This window comes from Neofelis nebulosa, chromosome 18 (genome assembly GCF_028018385.1).
Source record: "Neofelis nebulosa isolate mNeoNeb1 chromosome 18, mNeoNeb1.pri, whole genome shotgun sequence".
Classification (NCBI taxonomy): domain Eukaryota; kingdom Metazoa; phylum Chordata; class Mammalia; order Carnivora; family Felidae; genus Neofelis; species Neofelis nebulosa.
This window is the reverse complement of record NC_080799.1, coordinates 44,876,325-44,895,504: the sequence shown is the minus strand read 5'-3', so window position 1 is coordinate 44,895,504 and position 19,180 is coordinate 44,876,325. Positions and strand designations below refer to the sequence as shown.

Genomic DNA, 19,180 nt, shown 5'->3' with positions numbered 1-19,180 from the left:
CGTCCCTGGAGACCTGGGGCTCTTGAGCAGACGCGTGCACCTCCTCTGTGCACCTGCTCTCACACCTGCAGATTCTTTCATCATCATTAGTATTTACTGCACGCTTCCCGTGTGCCGGGGTTTACACACGTGGGGGAAACTGAGGGCCAGCTGAGGACTTCAGAGGCCGTGGGCCCCGTAGCCAGCCTGGGCAGCGGCTGCGATGCTGTGCCTGGGTGTCGGCACCCCTCTCCCTGAGCTGGGACAGGAGCAGAGCTTGGCCTCTGCTCTGGATGTGTCCCCAGGACCCCCTTTGCCCAAAGCTGGCCACCAGATCTTTGGGTGGGAGCAGACGCACATCAGAGTTTCACCGTCTGAGGAACCCGCCTGATGTTAGTATCCAGGCAGCTACAACAAAGGGCCACGACTGGGGGGTTTAGAACAACAGAAGTTTATCTTCTTAGTTTTTTTCTTTCTTTGTTTTTAAAATGTTTATTTATTGTGTGTATGAGAGAGAGAATCCCAAGCAGGCTCCGTGCTGTGAGCACGGAGCCCGACGCGGGGCTCGATCTCACGAGCTGTGAGATCATGACCTGAGCTGAGATCAAGAGTTGGTCGCTTGCCGACCTCTTTGGGCCGTGGACCTGAGGCGGTAAAGAGCCGAGAAAAAGACGACAGTATAGCGAGGCACAGGGGACCCCGAGCCAACCGCCCGAGGCCCCGAGGTTTATTGTACATCTCCTTTTATACTTTTACAAAGCTACAGATCCACGACGATTAACTGTAGAAGGTTAGTAAGGCATGGCAACAAAGTACGTGTGGTTCAGCTGAAGCACAAACGTACGTTGCCGTTGCGTGCAAAGGCTTTCTTGCAGATACATAGGATATGATAGGAATCTTTATGGCAGGATGAGAAACAAAGAGGGGAGTGAACACGCTGTATTATTTACAGCTGGCTTCCTTTGAGCAAAACATCCTTGTCTGCCTGCTAGAGAACAGGCCACATTTCCCGAGGGCATTTCGCTCCATTCCTTTTGCATTATTTTTAACCCTATGATCTCGAGCTTTCTCAGAGATCTTGGAGCCTGAACGAATATGCCCCTGTGGTTATTGTGTTCTGTTTCCCACAGTCGCTCAACCGACTGAGCCCCGCAGGCGTCCCCACGCTCTCAGTTCTTGAGGCCAGAAGTCTGAGGCCAAGGTGTCAGCAGGCCCAGCTCCTGGTGGCCGTGGGGAGCCCTGGGCACAAGACAGCATCTCCCCAGCATCTGCCTCATCAGCACATGGACCCTGTGTGTCTTCTCCTGACACTTGTCACTGGATTCAGGGCCCAACCTACCTCCCAGCATGATCTCATCTCGAAACCCTCAGCTTAATTACCTATGCAAGGACCCGATTTCCAAGTGAGGCCCCATTTACGGGTTTGGGGCCCATGTTATTTGGGGGGCACTGTTCAACCCGCCAGAGCCCTCATGTCCAACTTTTGTGGGACCCTCAAGGGTCAGAGGACAGCTGCATAACATGATGCATCTCACAGGTCATATGACTGCGCTGGCCCTGGGGTGCAAGGCGGGGGCGGACCGCTCCTGCTGGGCTGTGCTGAGTCGGGCTGCAGGGTCTTGGAGGGGCGGGGACAGACAGCCTGTGTGCTGTAGGAATACATCCACTTAGGGTCAGGAAAAGTAAACGGCCTTTGTCTTTTCCAAAAAAAAATTAGGGGCTCCTGGCTGGCTCAGAAGAGCATGCAACTCTTAATCTCGGGGTTGTGAGTTTGAGCCCCATGTTGGGTGTGGAGATTGTCTAAATAAACACTTAAAAAAAATTTTTTTTTTAATTTTTTTTTCAACGTTTTTTATTTATTTTTGGGACAGAGAGAGACAGAGCATGAACGGGGGAGGGGCAGAGAGAGAGGGAGACACAGAATCGGAAACAGGCTCCAGGCTCCGAGCCATCAGCCCAGAGCCTGACGCGGGGCTCGAACTCACGGACCGCGAGATCGTGACCTGGTTGAAGTCGGACGCTTAACCGACTGCGCCACCCAGGCGCCCCTAAAAAATTTTTTTTAACTTTCTCTTAAAATGTAATTTCAAAACACTACCTTCTCCAGGGTTACTGTTTTGTGCATCAAGGCCCCCCAAGATGTCGGTAAGGAGAAGTGGGGTCCGCTCCCCCTTCTCCGCATGGCTGTAGGGGGAGGAGCGTGTGCCCAGGGACGGCCCGTGTGCTTGTGCTGTCCGTCTGCCCACCGGGCCCACCCGGACACTTGTGGCTGGTGCAGAGGCCCTGGCCTCCTCATCGGGCACCGGGGTGGGGAGGGGCAAACAGGGCCCACGGAGGGGCTCCCTTGTACAGCGGAGCCCCTGCCTGGTAGGGAGGGGGGTCAGGTAGAACAAGGCTGGCCCCCCCACCCAAACAAGTGGTTCTGGCCTTCGGAATCTGCTCCCGTGCTGTTTGTGAACTGGGGACTATTTTGTTTGTGGGCCTGGGCGGCCACGGAGGGGTCTCCTTCCCACGTGAGGGCCTTCGTGCTCAAGAGTTTCTGAGTAAATCAGCCCAGGTCCCTGAGGATCATGGCTCTCCTGCCCCGTCTCGGTGGCTGTGGGGGCACAGCCTTCCAGGCCAGTCCCTGCAAACCTTCCACTCACCTGGGAGGCTCTCTGGGCCCTGGGCTGGGGTGTGGGGAGGGAGGATAAAGGAAGAGCCCACTCGGGGAGGGTCTGCGTCAGGGTGGGACCCAGCGCCCCTTATGCTCAGAGTCGAGACAGAAAGCAGTCTCTCTTCGGAGCACACACAGGCACTGCGGGCAGTTCGTCCAGTGCTTGGATCGGGACACTCCTTGGTGGCCTGAGGTGTCCCGTTCGGAACCCACCAGCCCTCCCCACCCTCAGGTGCACGCCGGGCTCCTCGTGAAGCCAGAAGTGTCCCTAGGCTGAGCAGACACAGCGTTTTATTTGTTGAAGGAAATTACCGTGGGCAATGAACACATCATTAGCGGCGTAATCAGCACACGCGCCTTCCCGCTGGGGACGCCACATCTTGTCAACAGGTGTAATCCGGCAACAGCCCGGGGAGGGCCGGGAACGGGCTGCAATTAGTAGCTAATGAGGACGCCTGCCCTGACCTGTTCCTCCTTGGGAGAGAGACCGGTGTGGGCCTGAGGGGGGAGGGTCACAGAGAGAGCGCTGGGGCTCCCAGGGTCCTGCCTCCACACCCACCAGGCGCAGGAAGCAGCAGAAAGAGCTCGTCGGCCACACGGCCTCACTGCTGCACACGTGTCCCTAGGTCTGGGAGGTTGGCTCCGCTTCAGCCCTGGACGCCGAAGCCGTCTCAGTGGGGAGGTGCCAGCAGGAAGCCCCCTTTGCTTGACCAGGTGCCAGAAAGAGAGTGCCAGGAAGGCCCCGGGACATGGCCGGCCACTTTCTGTGGCTGGGCCTCTGGGCTGTGGCCTAGGAAGTGTGGCCGGGGGCACAGTCCACTCTTGGAGGGCGCGCCTGAGGCTGGTCAGGCTTCGAGGCCTGCAGCTCGGAGCGGGAGCGGGTGGGGGGAGCGAGGCAACTCTCTGGGGGCGGGTTGTGGGGCTCGTTTGTGGCACTCTCCCCCTGGCCCTGAGCTGCCTCTGCGTCTGCACTTTGTACTCAGCCCCCAAGTCATCAAGGGGGCCATCTGGGGTGTCTGGAGGCAGAGCTGAGACTGCTGGGTGGCGCGGGGCCCCCTCAGGAGCCCCCAGGCCTCCGGGCCCATGCACCCTTGGTGCTCACGTGCTTCGGCTCTGCAGCCCACCCGGCAGTCCCTCCACGTGTTGTACCTGCAGCCCCCTCGCCCATTGCCAGCCACACCCATGCTCACGGCGGGCTGACCAGTCCAGGAACCCCTGGTCGGGGTGAAGGGGGTCGCAGTGTTGTCCCGCTGGCCTGGCCCTGTGAAGATGACAGGCTCAGAGACGGGCAGGGCCACCCATCCAGACCTCCCCGGGGTTGGGGATCACACACGTGTCCGTGTTCACATCTGGCCCATCGGCAGCACCAGGTTGGTCCTCTGGGGCGCCTTCTTTTGGGGGACGTGGCATTTTCCCCACCCTGCTGCCACTTATGAGCTCCCTCCTAAGTCATCTCTGTGGCCCCCCCCCCCCCACCGTCCCTGGCTGTGGCCCCTCTGATGCTGCCCTGCCGGCCACCCTCACCTAGCCCCCACGGCCCCGGGAGGACCCCTCCCCAGCACCTTCCAAGGTGTTCCATGGAGCTCCAGGTGGGGCCGGCTCAGACAGCACCCCCCGGGATAGCTCAGGGGGCTTGACCAGCACAGTGACTGGAGGACCAGGAACCTGGAAGCCCACTTGGTTTTCTCTGTGTGAGGTTTGTATTGGTTCGTGAGGTCAGGCCTGGCCCACTGCCTGTGGGCGGGTGACCCCGTGCTTTGGGCCTCGGAGCCGAGCCCTGAGACGTCTCAGCTCTTGACGTTTTGGCACTCTTCAGCAGACCCATCCCAGGCTCCCTTCCCTCCTGCCCTGCCAGTCTCCGCTGGGGACAGCCTCCAGCTCACCTGGGCTGTAGCAGCTGGGAGTAGGGGGGAGTCCCCCACACTCCGTAGAAGATGAGGTCTTTCTTGTGCTGGGGGCACTGGGAGGGAGGAGCCCGCTGCCTTGCTATAGATGGGGTAGGGGAGCCATTGTGCAGAACAGAAGGGCTCACGGCAGGGTCCGCTCCACCGCTGCCCGGACGACGCTCTTCCGTGACTGTGACCTGTGAGAGCCGCAGCTTGATTCCCCGAGGTCCTGGCTCGTCTCTCCATCTCGGCCTCGTTTTCCCTTCTGTGGTGGCATGGAGGAAGTGACCTGGGGCCACCTCCACCCTGGGCAGCCCTGACTTCCCCGTGTACCTTAGGGTCCTTGTCATCCCAATCCGGACCACTGCTCCCAGAGGTCACCCTGACTGCAGGAGGCACTGGGAGGTGGGGATGTGTCAAAGCCAGAGAACAGTGAGGAAGCACTTCCACCCTCTGATGGCCAGGTGAGCCACCTCCTGCCAGAGCCCGGTCACTCGCCCTTGGAAGCCGTCCTGACGTGCGGTAGGGTCCTTGTGGGTGGCCAGGGGTCTGAGGAAGGGACCAGACCTGGAGTCGGTGGGGCCAAGTAGGCCACAGGCCAAGTCTGGTGGGGAGGGGAAACAGGTCACCCCAGATGCCCTGGCTGCAGTGGCTTCAGAGCAGGCCCAGGACACCTGCCACGTGGAGGCCAGAGGCCAGTCTTGACAGACCCGGGGAGCTCCACAGAGAGCTGGTCCAGGGCCTGGTCCACGGTCAGCTCCTGGGTGATGGTGCCTGAGGCCATGAAGGAGGTGGCCAGCTGGGCTGGCGGGCCTATCCGGGACCCGGGCCTGGAGGTGGGCATTGCCCGTCAGCTTGGCTGTCAGGGAGGCACCTGTCCCGCTCCAAAGTCCAGCTGGCTTCGCTCCTCCCTCCCCGTGCTTGAGCCACCGAGCCTCCGGTCCCGATGTAGCAGGTGCTCGGTCGGAAAGACGCAGTCTCCCTGGAGCACGTGGCCACGTCTGAGCATGAGGGTCCCTGCAGGCATGTCCTCAGCCCACACTGTGGTTCAGCTCCCTGCGGGGGAGGCAAGTTCTGCCCATCTGCTCCCAGTGACCGCCCAGGGACCCGAACGGTGCTGGGGTGGGGTGGGGGGGTCAGAGAGTGAGGGTAGCCCCGTGTGCTGCTGACCCTCACCCCCAGATGCCTTGCACGCCAGGAGGGTTCTGCAGAGGCCACTGGTGCTGTGGGGAGCCAGCACCAGGAGCAGCTGGAAGACACCGTCGCGGCCCCTCACTCGGGGGTTGGGGCACAGGGGTGGGGTCACTGCCCAGGCGCCCCCTACCCGACTCAGCACCGGGGCCACCCACCCCCACCTTTTCCTACATCTGCTGGAAGGCATCACGGAAGACATCCCCCCGGATCAGGGCCAGGATGGCACCAGCCGTGGCCAGCAGGAAGGGCAGCAGGTGAGTCTGGAACCAGAGGGTGATGTCCTGGCTGTGCTGGCCCTGGAGGCCAGGTCCCATGTGGCAGCAGGGGAGGTCCAGGGGAGGTCCAGGGGGAGGTGGCCGGGGCAACGCTCGTTCGTCAGGCCTGAGGAACAGGGGTCAGTTGGGCAAGTGGCAGTTCCATCTCCCCTGTGCCCTCTGACCCAGGACACCACTCACAGATGCCAGTGGGCCTGCAAAGCAAGCCCGGGAGTGTCTGGGTGGGGCTGGCCCTCATCTTGGCCAGCGGAGCCAGCTGGGTCAGGGTCAGCAGGGCCCAAGTAGAGACCTGGGGTCAGCCCCAAGATTGCCCCCTCTCCCTGACACTGTTGTGCCGTGCTGGGGTGTGCTGGGTCCCCACATCTAGCTGTGCGTGAGCTTCCTCTGCTCCTCTGAGAAGGCATCAAGGTCATATCCAGGCAAATTATGTTGGGGGAGGGCTGATGGTCAGGGGGAGGCTCTGGGAGCCCAGCAGGCTATCCCAGTACCACGGTGGCCCGTGGGGACACTCACAGGTTCCACTGGGCCTCATCGCCCAGGGCTTGGGGTGGCAGCAGCAGCAGGCAGGTGGGCATTCAGGTCAAACTTGGTCCTGGCCCGCTCCCCCCTCCCTGGGACCTGGCCCGTGTCCTCCACCCCTGCACGAAGCAGTCCCAGCTCTGCCCACAGCCCTGCCCCTGTTGGGAGCATGCACGTGGGCCTCCACTGAGAGTAGTAAGTGAACTGGGACAGGAGTCACCGAAGCCTGGAAGAGGGTCAGTGGCCCTTGGAAGCCGTCCTTGAGTTCAGTGATGGCCATGGTGTGAGCTCTGGCCCCAGGCAGTGGACCACAGCCTCCAGGACGATGGTGTGGAGTCGTGAGAGGGGGTGGCGGGAGGGCTGGGCAGGGCCCGACCGGAACAGATCCTCTGGTGATGTCTCTCCAGCCCCTGCAGCCCACCTGGGAAGCCACAACATACAAGAAGCCCACAGGCCTGGCTGACGCAGAGTGTGGTGTTGGCAGCCTCAGCCCTGGCACTCGCGGACACCCTCAGAATGTCCAACAAGACGAGCGGCCACCTAGCTGGTGGCTCTGAGCAGGTCTATAGCTGTGAGCAGAGGTGAGGCTCAGCAGGGCAGGGGACATCAGCCGGGTGAATAGCCACAGCCCCACCACCCACACGTCTGCCTCAGGCCAGCTGGGCTGGGTCACTGGTTCCTGTGGCTGCAGTCCCCGTGGCCTCAGGGACACAGCGGCAAAGGGAAACATCCCTGGCCACCTACCAGACCTGGCCAGTTCTGGGGGGCAGGAAGGGGCCCCCTCGTTTCCTTGAGGCTGGGGCCCAGCTGCAGGCATGCAGCCACCCCCTGGCAAGTGCCACCCGGCAAAGCGGGAAACCGAGGCCCTGGAACCTGCTCGCAGGGCAGTGGCTGAGGGAGAATGTCGCCCTTGGGGTGCCAGACACCGGAACCGTCCCCACACTCCTCTCTCAAAGCCGAGAGACCTGACTCTTACGTGGGCTCTGGTCAGTCATCGGACCTCTCTGGCCCTCAGTTTCCTTCTCTGTAAAAAGGTAAAAACCCATCTGCAGTGGGTCTTCATTCACAGAATGAATATTCTGCTCTGGACTGGCATCAGGGCGGAAACAGGGGCTCAGGGAGAAAGGGGCTGACCTCTCAGAGTCAGGAAGACCGCCAGCCAATGAAGGCTTCCTGGAAGAGGCCACCTGGTGCAGAGACCCGTGACAGGTCTGCTCCAGGCTCCAGGCCAGCCTACTCTGGTTCTTTTTGTTATTTTGCCCACACTGGGGAACAGGTGTTTCAAGAAATCGGACTGGAGACAGCCTACTGAACTCGGGGCACGGACCCTGCCGTGCCAGGACGTGGGTCCTGCCGGGGAACCTGGCCGCCCACCCTTGGACTCATGGAGATGATCAGATTAGACGGAAGTGCGTCCACACCAGCGATCAAACCAGGAGTGACCGTTCATCCGATTCCTTAGCCGTGACTGGATGCCTTCCCTGATGAGGAACAGATTCAGTCCTGTGAACAGGAGAAAAAAGGCCTTTTCTTTTTGTGCAGAATAAGCAGCCCACATTTGTTTTGTTCACCCGAAGAGTGACAAGGCCAGCAATAGCCTGGGGGCAACGCCTGACAGAGAGGAAGGACAAACAGAGGTCGTGCATGAGGAAGGAGAAGCCAGCTGCACGCCTGAGCGCAACTTGCAAAACGTGGAGCTGAGCCGCGCTGGGAGGAGACCGGAAAGGAAGGCACATCCAGGTTGCCAGGGTGGGGGTGGGGGGGTGAGAGCTTCGTTCCAGGTGTCCGCCGTCGGGCCGTCCCTCACATGGTCACCAACACCTGTTACCCCCCACCTTTCTTTTTTTTTTTTTTTTTTTTTTTTAACATTTTTTAATTTATTTTTGGGACAGAGAGAGACAGAGCATGAACGGGGGAGGGGCAGAGAGAGAGGGAGACACAGAATCGGAAACAGGCTCCAGGCTCCGAGCCATCGGCCCAGAGCCTGACGCGGGGCTCGAACTCACGGACCGCGAGATCGTGACCTGGCTGAAGTCGGACGCTTAACCGACTGCGCCACCCAGGCGCCCCAACCCCCCACCTTTCTAATTGTGTCCGTCTCCTTGCTTGACTTGGAATCTCTGTGGTCACAGGGGCTCCTGTTCTCCCCCGTTCTAGGTACTCACCGAGCCTCGGGCACTTCTAGGCTTCGGCTGTCCCTCTCCTTGTTGACGCCTGCCTGCTAACTGCCAATCGTTTGTGGAACAGGAATCCTTCATTCTGGTGAAGTCCGACTCACCCACAATCAGCAGGTAGTTTCTGTTTGGGTCTTGGCATCTTTCGCGACTCCTCGGTCCATGTCCTTCTATGTGCCTAGAGTGTTCTCTGCCGTACGCAGGTCTTACTGAATTTGGTACCCAGCTTGTCTGCCATGCGGGCAAGGGGCCTTCTTTCCCTGCCCCACCTGTCCCATGGACTGTCCCTTTCCCCGCCATTGCTGGTAGCAGTCCCTGCGTGCACACGGGGGCATTTTGTGTCGTCTCGTGCCTGCCCCCGCTGTCTGTTCCTGACTTCATTACGCGTGGCTTTGTCTTAGCATCCAGGAGCTTGTCTCTTCTTACGTCATGGATATTTTTTCTCTTTATTTTAAAAATGAAATCGTTACATTCCTGAAAAAAAAAAAACACCTCGTATTTTAATTTTTAATAGGATTGAATCGATTGGGGCGCCTGGGTGGCTCAGTCAGTTGAGCGTCCAACTTCAGCTCAGGTCATGATCTCGCGGTCTGTGAGTTCAAGCCCCGCGTCAGGCTCTGGGCTGACGGCTCAGAGCCTGGAGCCTGCTTCCGATTCTGTGTCTCCCTCTCTCTCTGCCCCTCCCCCGTTCATGTTCTGTCTCTCTCTGTCAAAAATAAATAAACATTAAAAAAATTAAAAAAAAATAGGATCCGATTGTACAGTACAATTTTAGGAGCACTGATAGCATTATCCTGCTGGGTTGTTCTCTGCATTATTAGGCTGATTCCTAGAGACTTTGTGGATCTCCTCGTTATTAGAAAGGATTACTTTTCTACTGAGTTTGTTATTATTGCTGACAAGAATGAATGCTGTTGATGTTTTATGGTTGTAAAATATACATAAAACTTACTCTTTTAATCACCTTTAAGCGTACGATTTGGTGGTATTAGGTACACTCACAATGCTGTGTACCCATCACCACCGTCAACTTCCAGCCGAACTTTTTTTTTTTTTTTAATTTTTTTTTTTCAACGTTTTTTTTTTTTATTTATTTTTGGGACAGAGAGAGACAGAGCATGAACGGGGGAGGGGCAGAGAGAGAGGGAGACACAGAATCGGAAACAGGCTCCAGGCTCCGAGCCGTCAGCCCAGAGCCTGACGCGGGGCTCGAACTCACGGACCGCGAGATCGTGACCTGGCTGAAGTCGGACGCTTAACCCGACTGCGCCACCCAGGCACCCCAGCGTGTTTGCCATTTCTAAAACTTGGTTATATGCGTGTGTGTGTGTGTGTGTGTGTGTGTGTCCTACATCTCCATTCATGAAAGCCTATTTTCCGTTACTCAGTTGAGTATAGTTGTAATAGCTGCTTTAACAATTTTATTTATTTATTTATTTATTTATTTATTTATTTATTTATTTATTTATTTATTTTTGAGAGAGAGCATGAGCCGGGGTGCAGCAGAGAGAGAGGGAGACACAGAATCCAAAGCAGGCTCCATGCTCTGAACTGTCAGCACAGCCCGATGAGGAGCTCGAACTTGTGAACTGTGAGGTCATGACCTGAGCCAAAGTCGGACGCCCAACCAACTGAGCCACCCAGGTGCCCTTGGATTTTTTTTCTTTTTTTTTTTTTTTTTTAATTTTTTTTTCAACGTTTTTTATTTATTTTTGGGACAGAGAGAGACAGAGCATGAACGGGGGAGGGGCAGAGAGAGAGGGAGACACAGAATCGGAAACAGGCTCCAGGCTCCGAGCCATCAGCCCAGAGCCCGACGCGGGGCTCGAACTCACGGACCGCGAGATCGTGACCTGGCTGAAGTCGGACGCTCAACCGACTGCGCCACCCAGGCGCCCCTGGATTTTTTTCTTAAGCAAAGTATAGTTACACGGTCTTGGATTTTATCATAAATACTGTGACTATCACGTCGTAGAGACACTGCATTCTGTTATATTCCTGTGAAGACTGTTGATGCTTTTGTCTTGGCAGGCAATAAACTTGATTAGGCTTGAGCAGTGAACTCTGCATACCCGTCGGTCTCGGCCAGTATTTCATCTTTGGCTGAGCTGTTTCCAGTCTGCCTTGCACATGCATGATTCAGGGGTCAGCCAGAGACCTGGGTAGAGTTCAAACACAGAATTTGGGGTCCCCTCCCCAGGCTCTCTTTCAGAATTCTCCACTTATTCTCTGGGATCTGCTGATCCTGGGCTCTTTGCTCCTTCAGCCAGAAAGATGGTGGGATCTCTGCTGGAGCCCAATCACGGGGGCCCTGCCTCTGACTGTCTTCAGGGCAAAGCTACATATGCAGATGGAGACCTCCTCCCTGCTGCTCTCCTCTGTCAGTGTCAATTCCCCTCCAAATTCTGCCAGCTTTCGTTTCTTCCCCAGGACCCTTAAGGACTTGGTTTCTACGATTTGTCCGGAATGTTTCAGTTGTCATCTGTGGACGGATCTTTCTTTTCTTTTCTTTTCTTTTCTTTTCTTTTCTTTTCTTTTCTTTTCTTTTCTTTTCTTTTTTCTTTTCTTCTTTTCTTTTTTCTTTCTTTCTTTCTTTCTCTTTCTTTCTTTCTTTCTTTCTTTCCTTCCTTCCTTTTCTTTCTTTCTTTCTTTCTTTCTTTCTTTCTTTCTTTCTTTCCTCTTTCTTTCTTTCTTTCTTTCTTTCTCTCTTTCTTTCTTTCCTTCCTTCCTTCCTTCCTTCCTTCCTTCCTTCCTTCCTTTCTTCCTTCCTTTTCTTTCTTTCTTTCTTTCTTTCTTTCTTTCTTTCTTTCTTTCTTTCTTCTTTTTCTTTCTTTCTTTCTTGTTTATTTTTTAAAAAATTTAATGTTTATTTTATTTTTGAGACAGAGAGACAGCATGAGTGGAGAAGGGGCAGAGAGAGAGTGAGACACATAATCTGAAGCAGGCTCCAGGCTCTGAGCTGTCAGCACAGAGTCTGATGCGGGGCTCGAACTCATCAACTGCGAGATCATGGTCTGAGCTGAAGTTGGATGCTTAGCCGACTGAGCCACCCAGGCACCCCTTTAATATTTATTTTTACTTTTAGGAGACAGAGAGAGGGAGAGCAGGGGAGGGGCAGAGTGAGAGAGAGACAAAGGATCTGAAGTGGGCTCTGTGCTGACCAGCAGAGAGCCCAATGCAGGGCTGGAACTCATGAACCGCGAGATTATGACTGAGCTGCTGAGCTGAAGTTAGTCGCTTAACAAATTGAGCCACCCGGGAACCCCTGGATGGACCTTTCCTTTGTCTTTGTCTTTCTTCCTTTCTTTTAATTAATTTTTAAATTTACATCTAAGTTAGTTAGTATATAGTGCAATAATGATTTCAGGAGTAGATTCCAGTAATTCATCCCCTGTGTATAACACCCAGTGCTCAACCCAACGAGTGTCCTCCTTAATGCCCATCACTAATTTGGCCCATCCCCCCACCCACAACCCTCCAACAACCCTCAGTTTGTTTTCAGTCTTTAAGAGTCTCTTGTGTTTTGTCCCCCTCCCTGTTTTTATATTATTTTTGTTTCCCTTCCCTTGTGTTCATCTGTTTTGTGTCTTAAAGTCCTCATAGGAGTGAAGTCCTATGATATCTGTCTTTCTCTGACTGACTAATTTCACTTAGCATAATACCTTCCAGTTCCATCCATGTAGTTGCAAATGGAAAGATTTCATTCTTTTTGATTGCTGAGTAATACTCCATCGTGAATATATTCCACATCTTCCTTATCCATTCATCCATCATTGGACATTTGGGCTCTTTCCATACTTTGGCTGTTGTTGATCGTGCTGCTATAAACATGGGGGTGCACGTGTCCCTTCGAAACAGCACACCTGTATCCCTTGGATAAATGCCTAGTAGTGCCATTGCTGGGTCGTAGGGTAGTTCTACCTTTAATTTTTTGAGGAGCCTCCATACCGTTTTCCAGAGTGGCCGCACCAGCCAGCATTCCCACCAGCAGTGCCAAAGAGATCCTCTCTCTCCGCATCCTCGCCCGTGTCAGGACTAGTGGGGTGGCCTGCGGAGATCCTGTGGCGGCACCAGGTGGGGGACCCACCCTTGCCCACTGAGCCTCGTCTCACGGCACGAGAAATGGGGCAGTGAGACGCTGTGAAGTAAGGCGTCAGCTCCCAACTCGAGCCTGGTACGTGCCCGCGCCCCCCAGGGGAGGCCCAGGCTGGGGCTGCTCTCCACCCGGGGCCCCCCCTCCTCCCGGGTGACTCCCCCCTACATTCCTGCGGCAGGAGCAGCCTGCTCCCAGCTGGCAAGGCCTCCTTTGTTTGGCTCGACTGACCCGAGGGGGTGCCGGACTCTTGGCCACTTCCGGGTTGAGGAAACCAAGGCGAAGGAGGCTCGGGTTTGGTAGATCGCCCTGAAAGAACCACAGTGCAGGGCCCACTGGCACCGGGGGACGTTCCCAGGGGACTTTCCCGTGGTGTCCTGGGGTCCAGCCCAGTATCCAGGGCCAAAAGGGGCTGACCATGGCCTCATCCGCGTGGGGTGGGGACAACGGCCCAGCTGGGGTCTGGGTCACCCGCATGAACATGCCTGGGGAGGTGAGGGTGGGGTCACGTCCATCAGCACTCCTGGCACCTCTAGCTAAGGTCTGAGTGGGAGCGGCGGTTAGCCAAGGCTGGTCCCAGGGCCCACCTGGGAGGGACGCTGGCCACCCCAAAGAAGCAGGCTGGGGGGGCAACCCGGCCCCTGCCACCACAGATGCCCCCTTCCAAGGTCCTTGCACTCGGCGAGTGTGAGGACCGCCCCCCTCCCCCCGCCAATTCTCCTCAGGGTCAGTTCTGCCCTAGTGCCAGCTGCCCCGGCCACACTGTGTGACCCCGGGCTGGCTGCACAGCGCGTCTGTGCTTGGGGCTGACTAAATGACCATGCGTGGAAGACCCAGAACCTGTCCGGCTCCCCTGCCAACTCGCACCAGAAGGACCTGAAGTTGGGAATGTGGTCTGGCTTCATTTTCTGTCGCTTGAAGACCAGGTGGTGGGTGGGGGTTGGGCGGGGGGGGGGGGGGCTGGGGGGGGCAGCTGGCCTGGCTGCCGAGTTCTGAGCTCTTGATGCTCGGGCCGGGGAAGGAGCTGGACGTTAATCTGTCAGGGCAGAGCTACCTCTGCCTCATCCTGTCCTCTGAGCAGCTTGTGGTCCGCTCAGACCCCAGACCCCACCCGGCAGCAGGGTAGGGGCAGAAAGGCAGGGGCAGGGCCAGCCTCTCTGTCGCCAGGCCCCACTGCCAGGGCCCTGGACAGGCCCCGGACCTTGCCCACTCTAGCACGTGCCGGCATCTGAGTAGGGCCCAGCACGTAGTTGGCCCTGAGCCAGCGTGTAGGTGTTGAAGGGTGACAGCGACCAGGTGGATGCTGTCACAGAGGCCTCAGGGTTAGAGATGGGGCCAGCCCTGACACCCTCCCTGTACTGCCCCCCCCCCCCCAACCGGGGAACGATGCAGGACAGAAAAGGAGGCTCGGGAGCAGGCTCGCAGAGGGAGACAGAGCTCTGCTGGGGACCATTTCCACGTCACACACAAACACGGGCACTCCAGACTGGCAGGAACAGACTTGAAACCGCAGGTCGAGCTCAGGCCACTTCGGAAGCTGACAGCTGAAGTGCCTCCGTGGCCCCAACCTGGCCTTCCGGGGGTGGGTCTGGGGGTGGAGATGTGAGGGATGCAGATTCCAGGGCCCACGTGGCCTGCAGGGGCTCCCGGGAAGCCCCATCTGAGGTGCTGGGGGTTCTCTGGTTACATGGGCCTGGGGAGGGGCCCACCTGGCCTCGCCCATCCAAGGGGTGGGGTCGTCCCTCACTCCACTGCCCGTTTACTGGTCTGGGGGTCTGGTTTTCTCGTGTCACCTCTGGAACCTGGGAAGGGAGGGGAGAAGGCTCACCTGGGGCCACTTCCCAGGACACAACCCCAGCGCTAGGCTCCTCGCCCCGCTGAAAGGCGTTGCTGATGGGCGGGTGCGCCCCCCTCATTTTTGACTCCGGGTGGGGCTGACGCAGGCTTGCACGGAGGCTTGTGGGGAGGGGATGTCTCCGCTCACCACGCCCAGGGCGGGCAGCCTCCCTCCCTGGGAGGGGTGAATGTAGTTTGGTCTACACTGGTTCCGTCTCCCGCAGGTAGACCCACCCTACCTGGGACAATACTCCCTGGAAAGCGGCTCTCCACCCACTTCCACACCCCACACTGGCTGGCAAGGCCCCCTGAACCCCACTCCAAAAATGCAGGGGAACCGCCCCAGAATCCCTATCCACCCACTGCCTCACCCAAGGGACTGGCAGGTAAGAGGGGGTGTTGTACCCACAGGACACTGAGGCCTCTGTCTTGGGAGGGACCTCAGAAGAGAAAGCAGGAGGGCAGGTGGGCCTCAGTGGCCTTGTCCACCCGGGCCCTGGGTTTGCACAAAGCCTGGCAGGTGCCAGGAGCAGGAGGATGGGGAGGAGAGAGTGGCCACGCCCCAGGTTGTGGGGCGGCGGGGGGGGGGGGGTCACTCAAATCTATCCCCAGCTCTGGTACAAATGTGGAATCAGGCCAGCCTGGGCCAGAGGCAGCCCTGCCCTAACCAGTTGCCCGCCTGGGCTCTCACTGCTGGGGGCCTGGCTGACTCAGACTCAACACCCCCTGCATGAGGGGCCAGCTTCCCGGAGGGGGTGGGTCAGGTGGACAGGTCAGTCCTGAGAGCAGGGCTGGAGGCCGCAGAGACACCACCTGCAGGGGCCTGAGAAGGTTCGGTGTGGGGCTCTGAGACCGTCCAGCCTCATAAAGCCCTGCACTGGCCCAGGGTGAGGCAGGTGGGTTGGAGGGGAAAGGAGGGGTGCGGGGGGGGGGGTTGTTCACCCAAACGGTGGGGATATCAGACCGGCTGTCCTCCACAGACAATGGCCTTGCAGGCTGCTCTGCCTCCCCTGGGGTCCCGTGGGACCCCCACCCACTGCAGCCTCCTGCTCCTGCTTCTCAGCCTCGGTGAGTAATGCAGTGGGGGTGGGGGTGGGGGTGGGTGCTGCTGCAAAGTAGCGGGGGCCCAAACAGCTGAGGGGCCTCAAGAAAGGCTCTCATTGGGGCGCCTGGGTGGCGCCGTCGGTTAAGCGTCCGACTTCAGCTCAGGTCACGATCTCGCGGTCTGTGAGTTCGAGCCCCGCGTCGGGCTCTGGGCTGACGGCTCGGAGCCCGGAGCCTGTTTCCGATTCTGTGTCTCCCCCTCTCTCTCTGCCCCTCCCCCGTTCATGCTCTGTCTCTCTCTGTCCCCAAAATCAATAAAAAACGTTGGAAAAAAAAAAATTAAAAAAAAAAAAAAAAAAAAAGAAAGGCTCTCATTGCCCCACACCTCCTCCCTGCCCGTGGGCAGTGCCCCCTCCCCCATCCTTGGCAGGTGTCCTGAGGTCAGGCAGCTGTCCCAAGTTCTGGGCAGGTGGCCCGAGTCTTGGCGGGTGCTCCGAATCTCGGCGGGTGCCCTGAGTCCTGAACAGGTGCCCTGAGTTCCAGATGGGTGCCCCAAGTTGTAGGTAGGTGCCCTAGACCTGGGCAGGCTGTCAGCCGTGTCTCTGTCCCCAGAGGTGACTGTGGCGGCCCCCCTGCTGGACCTCCACGCCCTGCAGCATTAGCGGCTGAGCCAGGGCAGTGATGGGCGCTCAGGCCAAGCTGAGAGTGTCCATGGAGAGGGTAACTCCTCGGCCGGAGCAGTGAAGGCTTAGGAGGAGGATGAGGGACGCCTGGGCCCCTTGGGGTGGGGTGGGCTGTGACATCATGGGGTGCAGGGGCCCAAGTCTGTGGGGGGAGCGCAGTGTTGGGGGAGCAGCTTTGCCTCCTTCCTACACACGGTGGGGGCCGGTGGCAGGCACCCCAGGAATCCCTGGCTGTCCCTTCCAGCCTTATGCTCTTCTCCTGCAGGGTGGGTGCTACCTTCCAGGGTCCGGGCTGCAGACTCACGACCGGTAAGTTCCCTCTGGGGAGACAGAGGAAGGTGTCTGGCCCCAGGTAGGGGGCCTCGGACCCCCGGCCATGCACAGCTCAGCTACAGCCCTGCTCTGTCCTCAGGGTGTCATGACCCCCTGGCTGCAAGGCACCTCCCGGGACCTGTCTTGGCAGCGGCCTGAGCTGACTGTCCTCCTCCCAAGGGACCAGCGGGACACAGAGAGTAAGTGGGAAACCCTGTCCCACTGGCTGTCAAGAGACCCGGGGATGGGGCAGGGTCGTGGGCTCACACCTGCCCATACCTGTGGCCCTTTCTGGCTGCTCGGCTTGCTCCACGGTGGCAACCTCGGAGAAGGGACAGAATCACTCCATCCTGCTGATGTGTAAACTGAGGCCTGGAGGGGGTCCTGCATTGCCCAGGATCTGTCTCCCTGAGGTTTGGGAGGAGGAGGTTGACAAGAGACGTCCAGCCTTCAATCCCCCGCCTGCCCCCACAGAGAAAGCCTGCCCACCAGAGCGGAGGGCCCGTGTGGTGGATGAAAACCTTGTCTTCTACGAGCCCTGGGAGCTGGAGGCCTGTGTAGATGGGGCCCTGCTGGCTGCTCAGATGGACCGGGTGAACACAGTGCCCTTCACCTACCAGCAGCTGGGCGTTTTTAAGCGCAAATTGGACGAGGTAGTTCACGAGGGGCTCATACCTGCCCACCCTGCCGGAGCATCCCCAGCCATCCGGTCACCTCCCCGGGCAGCTCTATCCACAGGGGTACCCTGAGTCCCTGGTCCGGCACCTCGGGTACTTCTTCCTTGAGCTCACCCCCGAGGACATCCACAAGTGGAACGCGATGTCCCTGGAAACCGTGAAATCTCTTCTTGAAGTCAGCAAAGGGCACAAAATGGATGCTCAGGTGACAGGGAAGGAGCGGGTGGTGTGAGGCCGTGCAGACCCCAGGGGATTGTGGGTCTCCTTGCCCCAAGGCACCCGTGGCCTCCTTCCACAGGTGGCTGCCCTGATTGCCCGCTATCTGGTGGGAAGGGGCCAGCTGGACAAGGCCACCCTGGACACACTGGCCGCTTTCCATCCGACGTACCTGTGCTTCCTCAGTCCTGAGCAGCTGGCGTTGTTTGGTGAGTCCCAGGGGTCCGTCGGGGGTGGTGGGCACGCTGCGCCCTGGGCTCACTGTCCGGGCCCTGCTGCCTCTCCAGGGCAGCCCGGCCCCCGGATCTGGATGCATGCCGCCCGGCCCAGATGGACGTACTCTATCCCAAGGCCCGCCTTGCCTTCCAGAACATGAGCGGGTCTGAATACCTCGAGAAGATGAAGCCCTACCTGGGTGAGCCAGGGTACACCCAGGGGGCGGTGATGGCCAAGGCTCCCCACGCGGGAGCCGTCAGTTCCTGCCTCACTAGGCTACTGCTGGTGTGACTGGTGGTCACTGTGCCCTGCGCCCTTACGAGTGTGTGTAGGTGGAGACCCTGTGAGTTCTGAGCCGACCCAGATGCTCCCGCGGCCACCTCCGGCCTCTGCACGCACCCTGAGGGTCAGATGGGCACCAGGGGAACCCAGGGCCCAGGAGCTCTTTAGGGAAAGGGAATCTTGGGGAAGGAGGACGGCTTCTTGCAGCCTCCGCGCAGGGGATAAGACTGGGGCTGTTGCGAGGTCTCACGCTTGGGGCCCTCTCCCCGCGGTCAGGTGGGGCCCCCACGGAGGACCTGCGGGCTCTCAGCCGTCGGAACATAAGCATGGACTTGGCCACGTTCCGGACGCTGCGGCCCGAGGCAGTGGTGGTACGGCCACGGGGCGGGGCCGCGGGGGCGGGGCCACATGGGGGCGGGGCCCAGGGGCGGGGGCACGGGAGGGGCGGGGCCAGGCAGGGGCTGCCTTCGCGCCGGGGCGAGCGCGGAATCCTGGAGCGGCCAAGGCAGGGTCTGTGCGCCCGGGAAGGGAAGCGCCGGGAGGTTTGGGCGGAGCAGAGCCCGGCAGCCTTCCGTGGGTGAGGCAGGGCGCCCTTGACCGCCCCCTGGGGGCTCTGGCAGCCGCTGACCGTTGCCGAGGTCCGAAACCTCCTGGGTCCGAACCTGGTGGGCCTGAAGACGGCGCGGGAGAGCAGCCCCGTGCGGGATTGGATCTCACGGCAGCGGCAGGAGGACCTGGACAGTCTGGGCCTGGGGCTCCGAGGCGGCATCCCCAATGGCTACCTGGTCGTGGACCTCAGCTTCCGAGGTGGGCCAGGGTGGCCGGCTGGGTGGGGTCAGAGCGGAGCGGCAGGGGGCGTCTGAGTCACTCCCTCTGTACAGAGGCCCTCTCAGGGGGCGCCCGCCTGCTCCGACCCGGACCTGTGCTCACTGCGGTCCCCACTCTGCTGTGGGCTTTGGTCCCGAACTGAGCTCGCTGCTCCGGATGCTGGACCTGCCCTGCTGGAGGCCCCGCCTGGCCAAAGCGGCCCCGGTGCTCCCTGGCCCGCCTCAAGGGGACTGGGGTTCAATAAAAGGACGCTTTCCTTCCCTGCAGAGGCACCCTGTGGTGTTCTGAGGACGTGGTGGGAAGGCCCTGA

General features: G+C 59.0%; 1 protein-coding gene and 1 long non-coding RNA gene across 3 annotated transcripts; both read left to right on the top strand.

Moving 5' to 3' along the window:
- The first annotated feature begins 2,034 nt into the window (after positions 1-2,034).
- Positions 2,035-13,479, top strand: LOC131501520 (uncharacterized). 2 transcript variants are annotated; one of them, XR_009256815.1, is made up of 4 exons: positions 2,035-5,969; positions 6,917-8,249; positions 8,667-8,800; positions 12,642-13,479. It is a non-coding gene; the product is annotated as an uncharacterized LOC131501520 (long non-coding RNA). The 2 variants fall into 2 exon arrangements; XR_009256814.1 differs by lacking the exon at positions 12,642-13,479 and having other exon boundaries at positions 8,667-9,162.
- A 1,236-nt stretch (positions 13,480-14,715) lies between these two features.
- LOC131500989 (mesothelin-like) lies at positions 14,716-19,136 on the top strand. The gene is made up of 11 exons (XM_058710632.1): positions 14,716-14,998; positions 15,593-15,680; positions 16,605-16,648; positions 16,752-16,851; positions 17,126-17,304; positions 17,378-17,533; positions 17,627-17,780; positions 17,837-17,959; positions 18,319-18,413; positions 18,663-18,849; positions 18,924-19,136. The coding sequence occupies exons 1-11, from the start codon at positions 14,939-14,941 to the stop codon at positions 19,010-19,012; spliced, it is 1,275 nt and encodes a 424-aa protein (XP_058566615.1). The 5' UTR covers positions 14,716-14,938; the 3' UTR covers positions 19,013-19,136.
- The last annotated feature ends 44 nt before the right edge of the window (positions 19,137-19,180 follow it).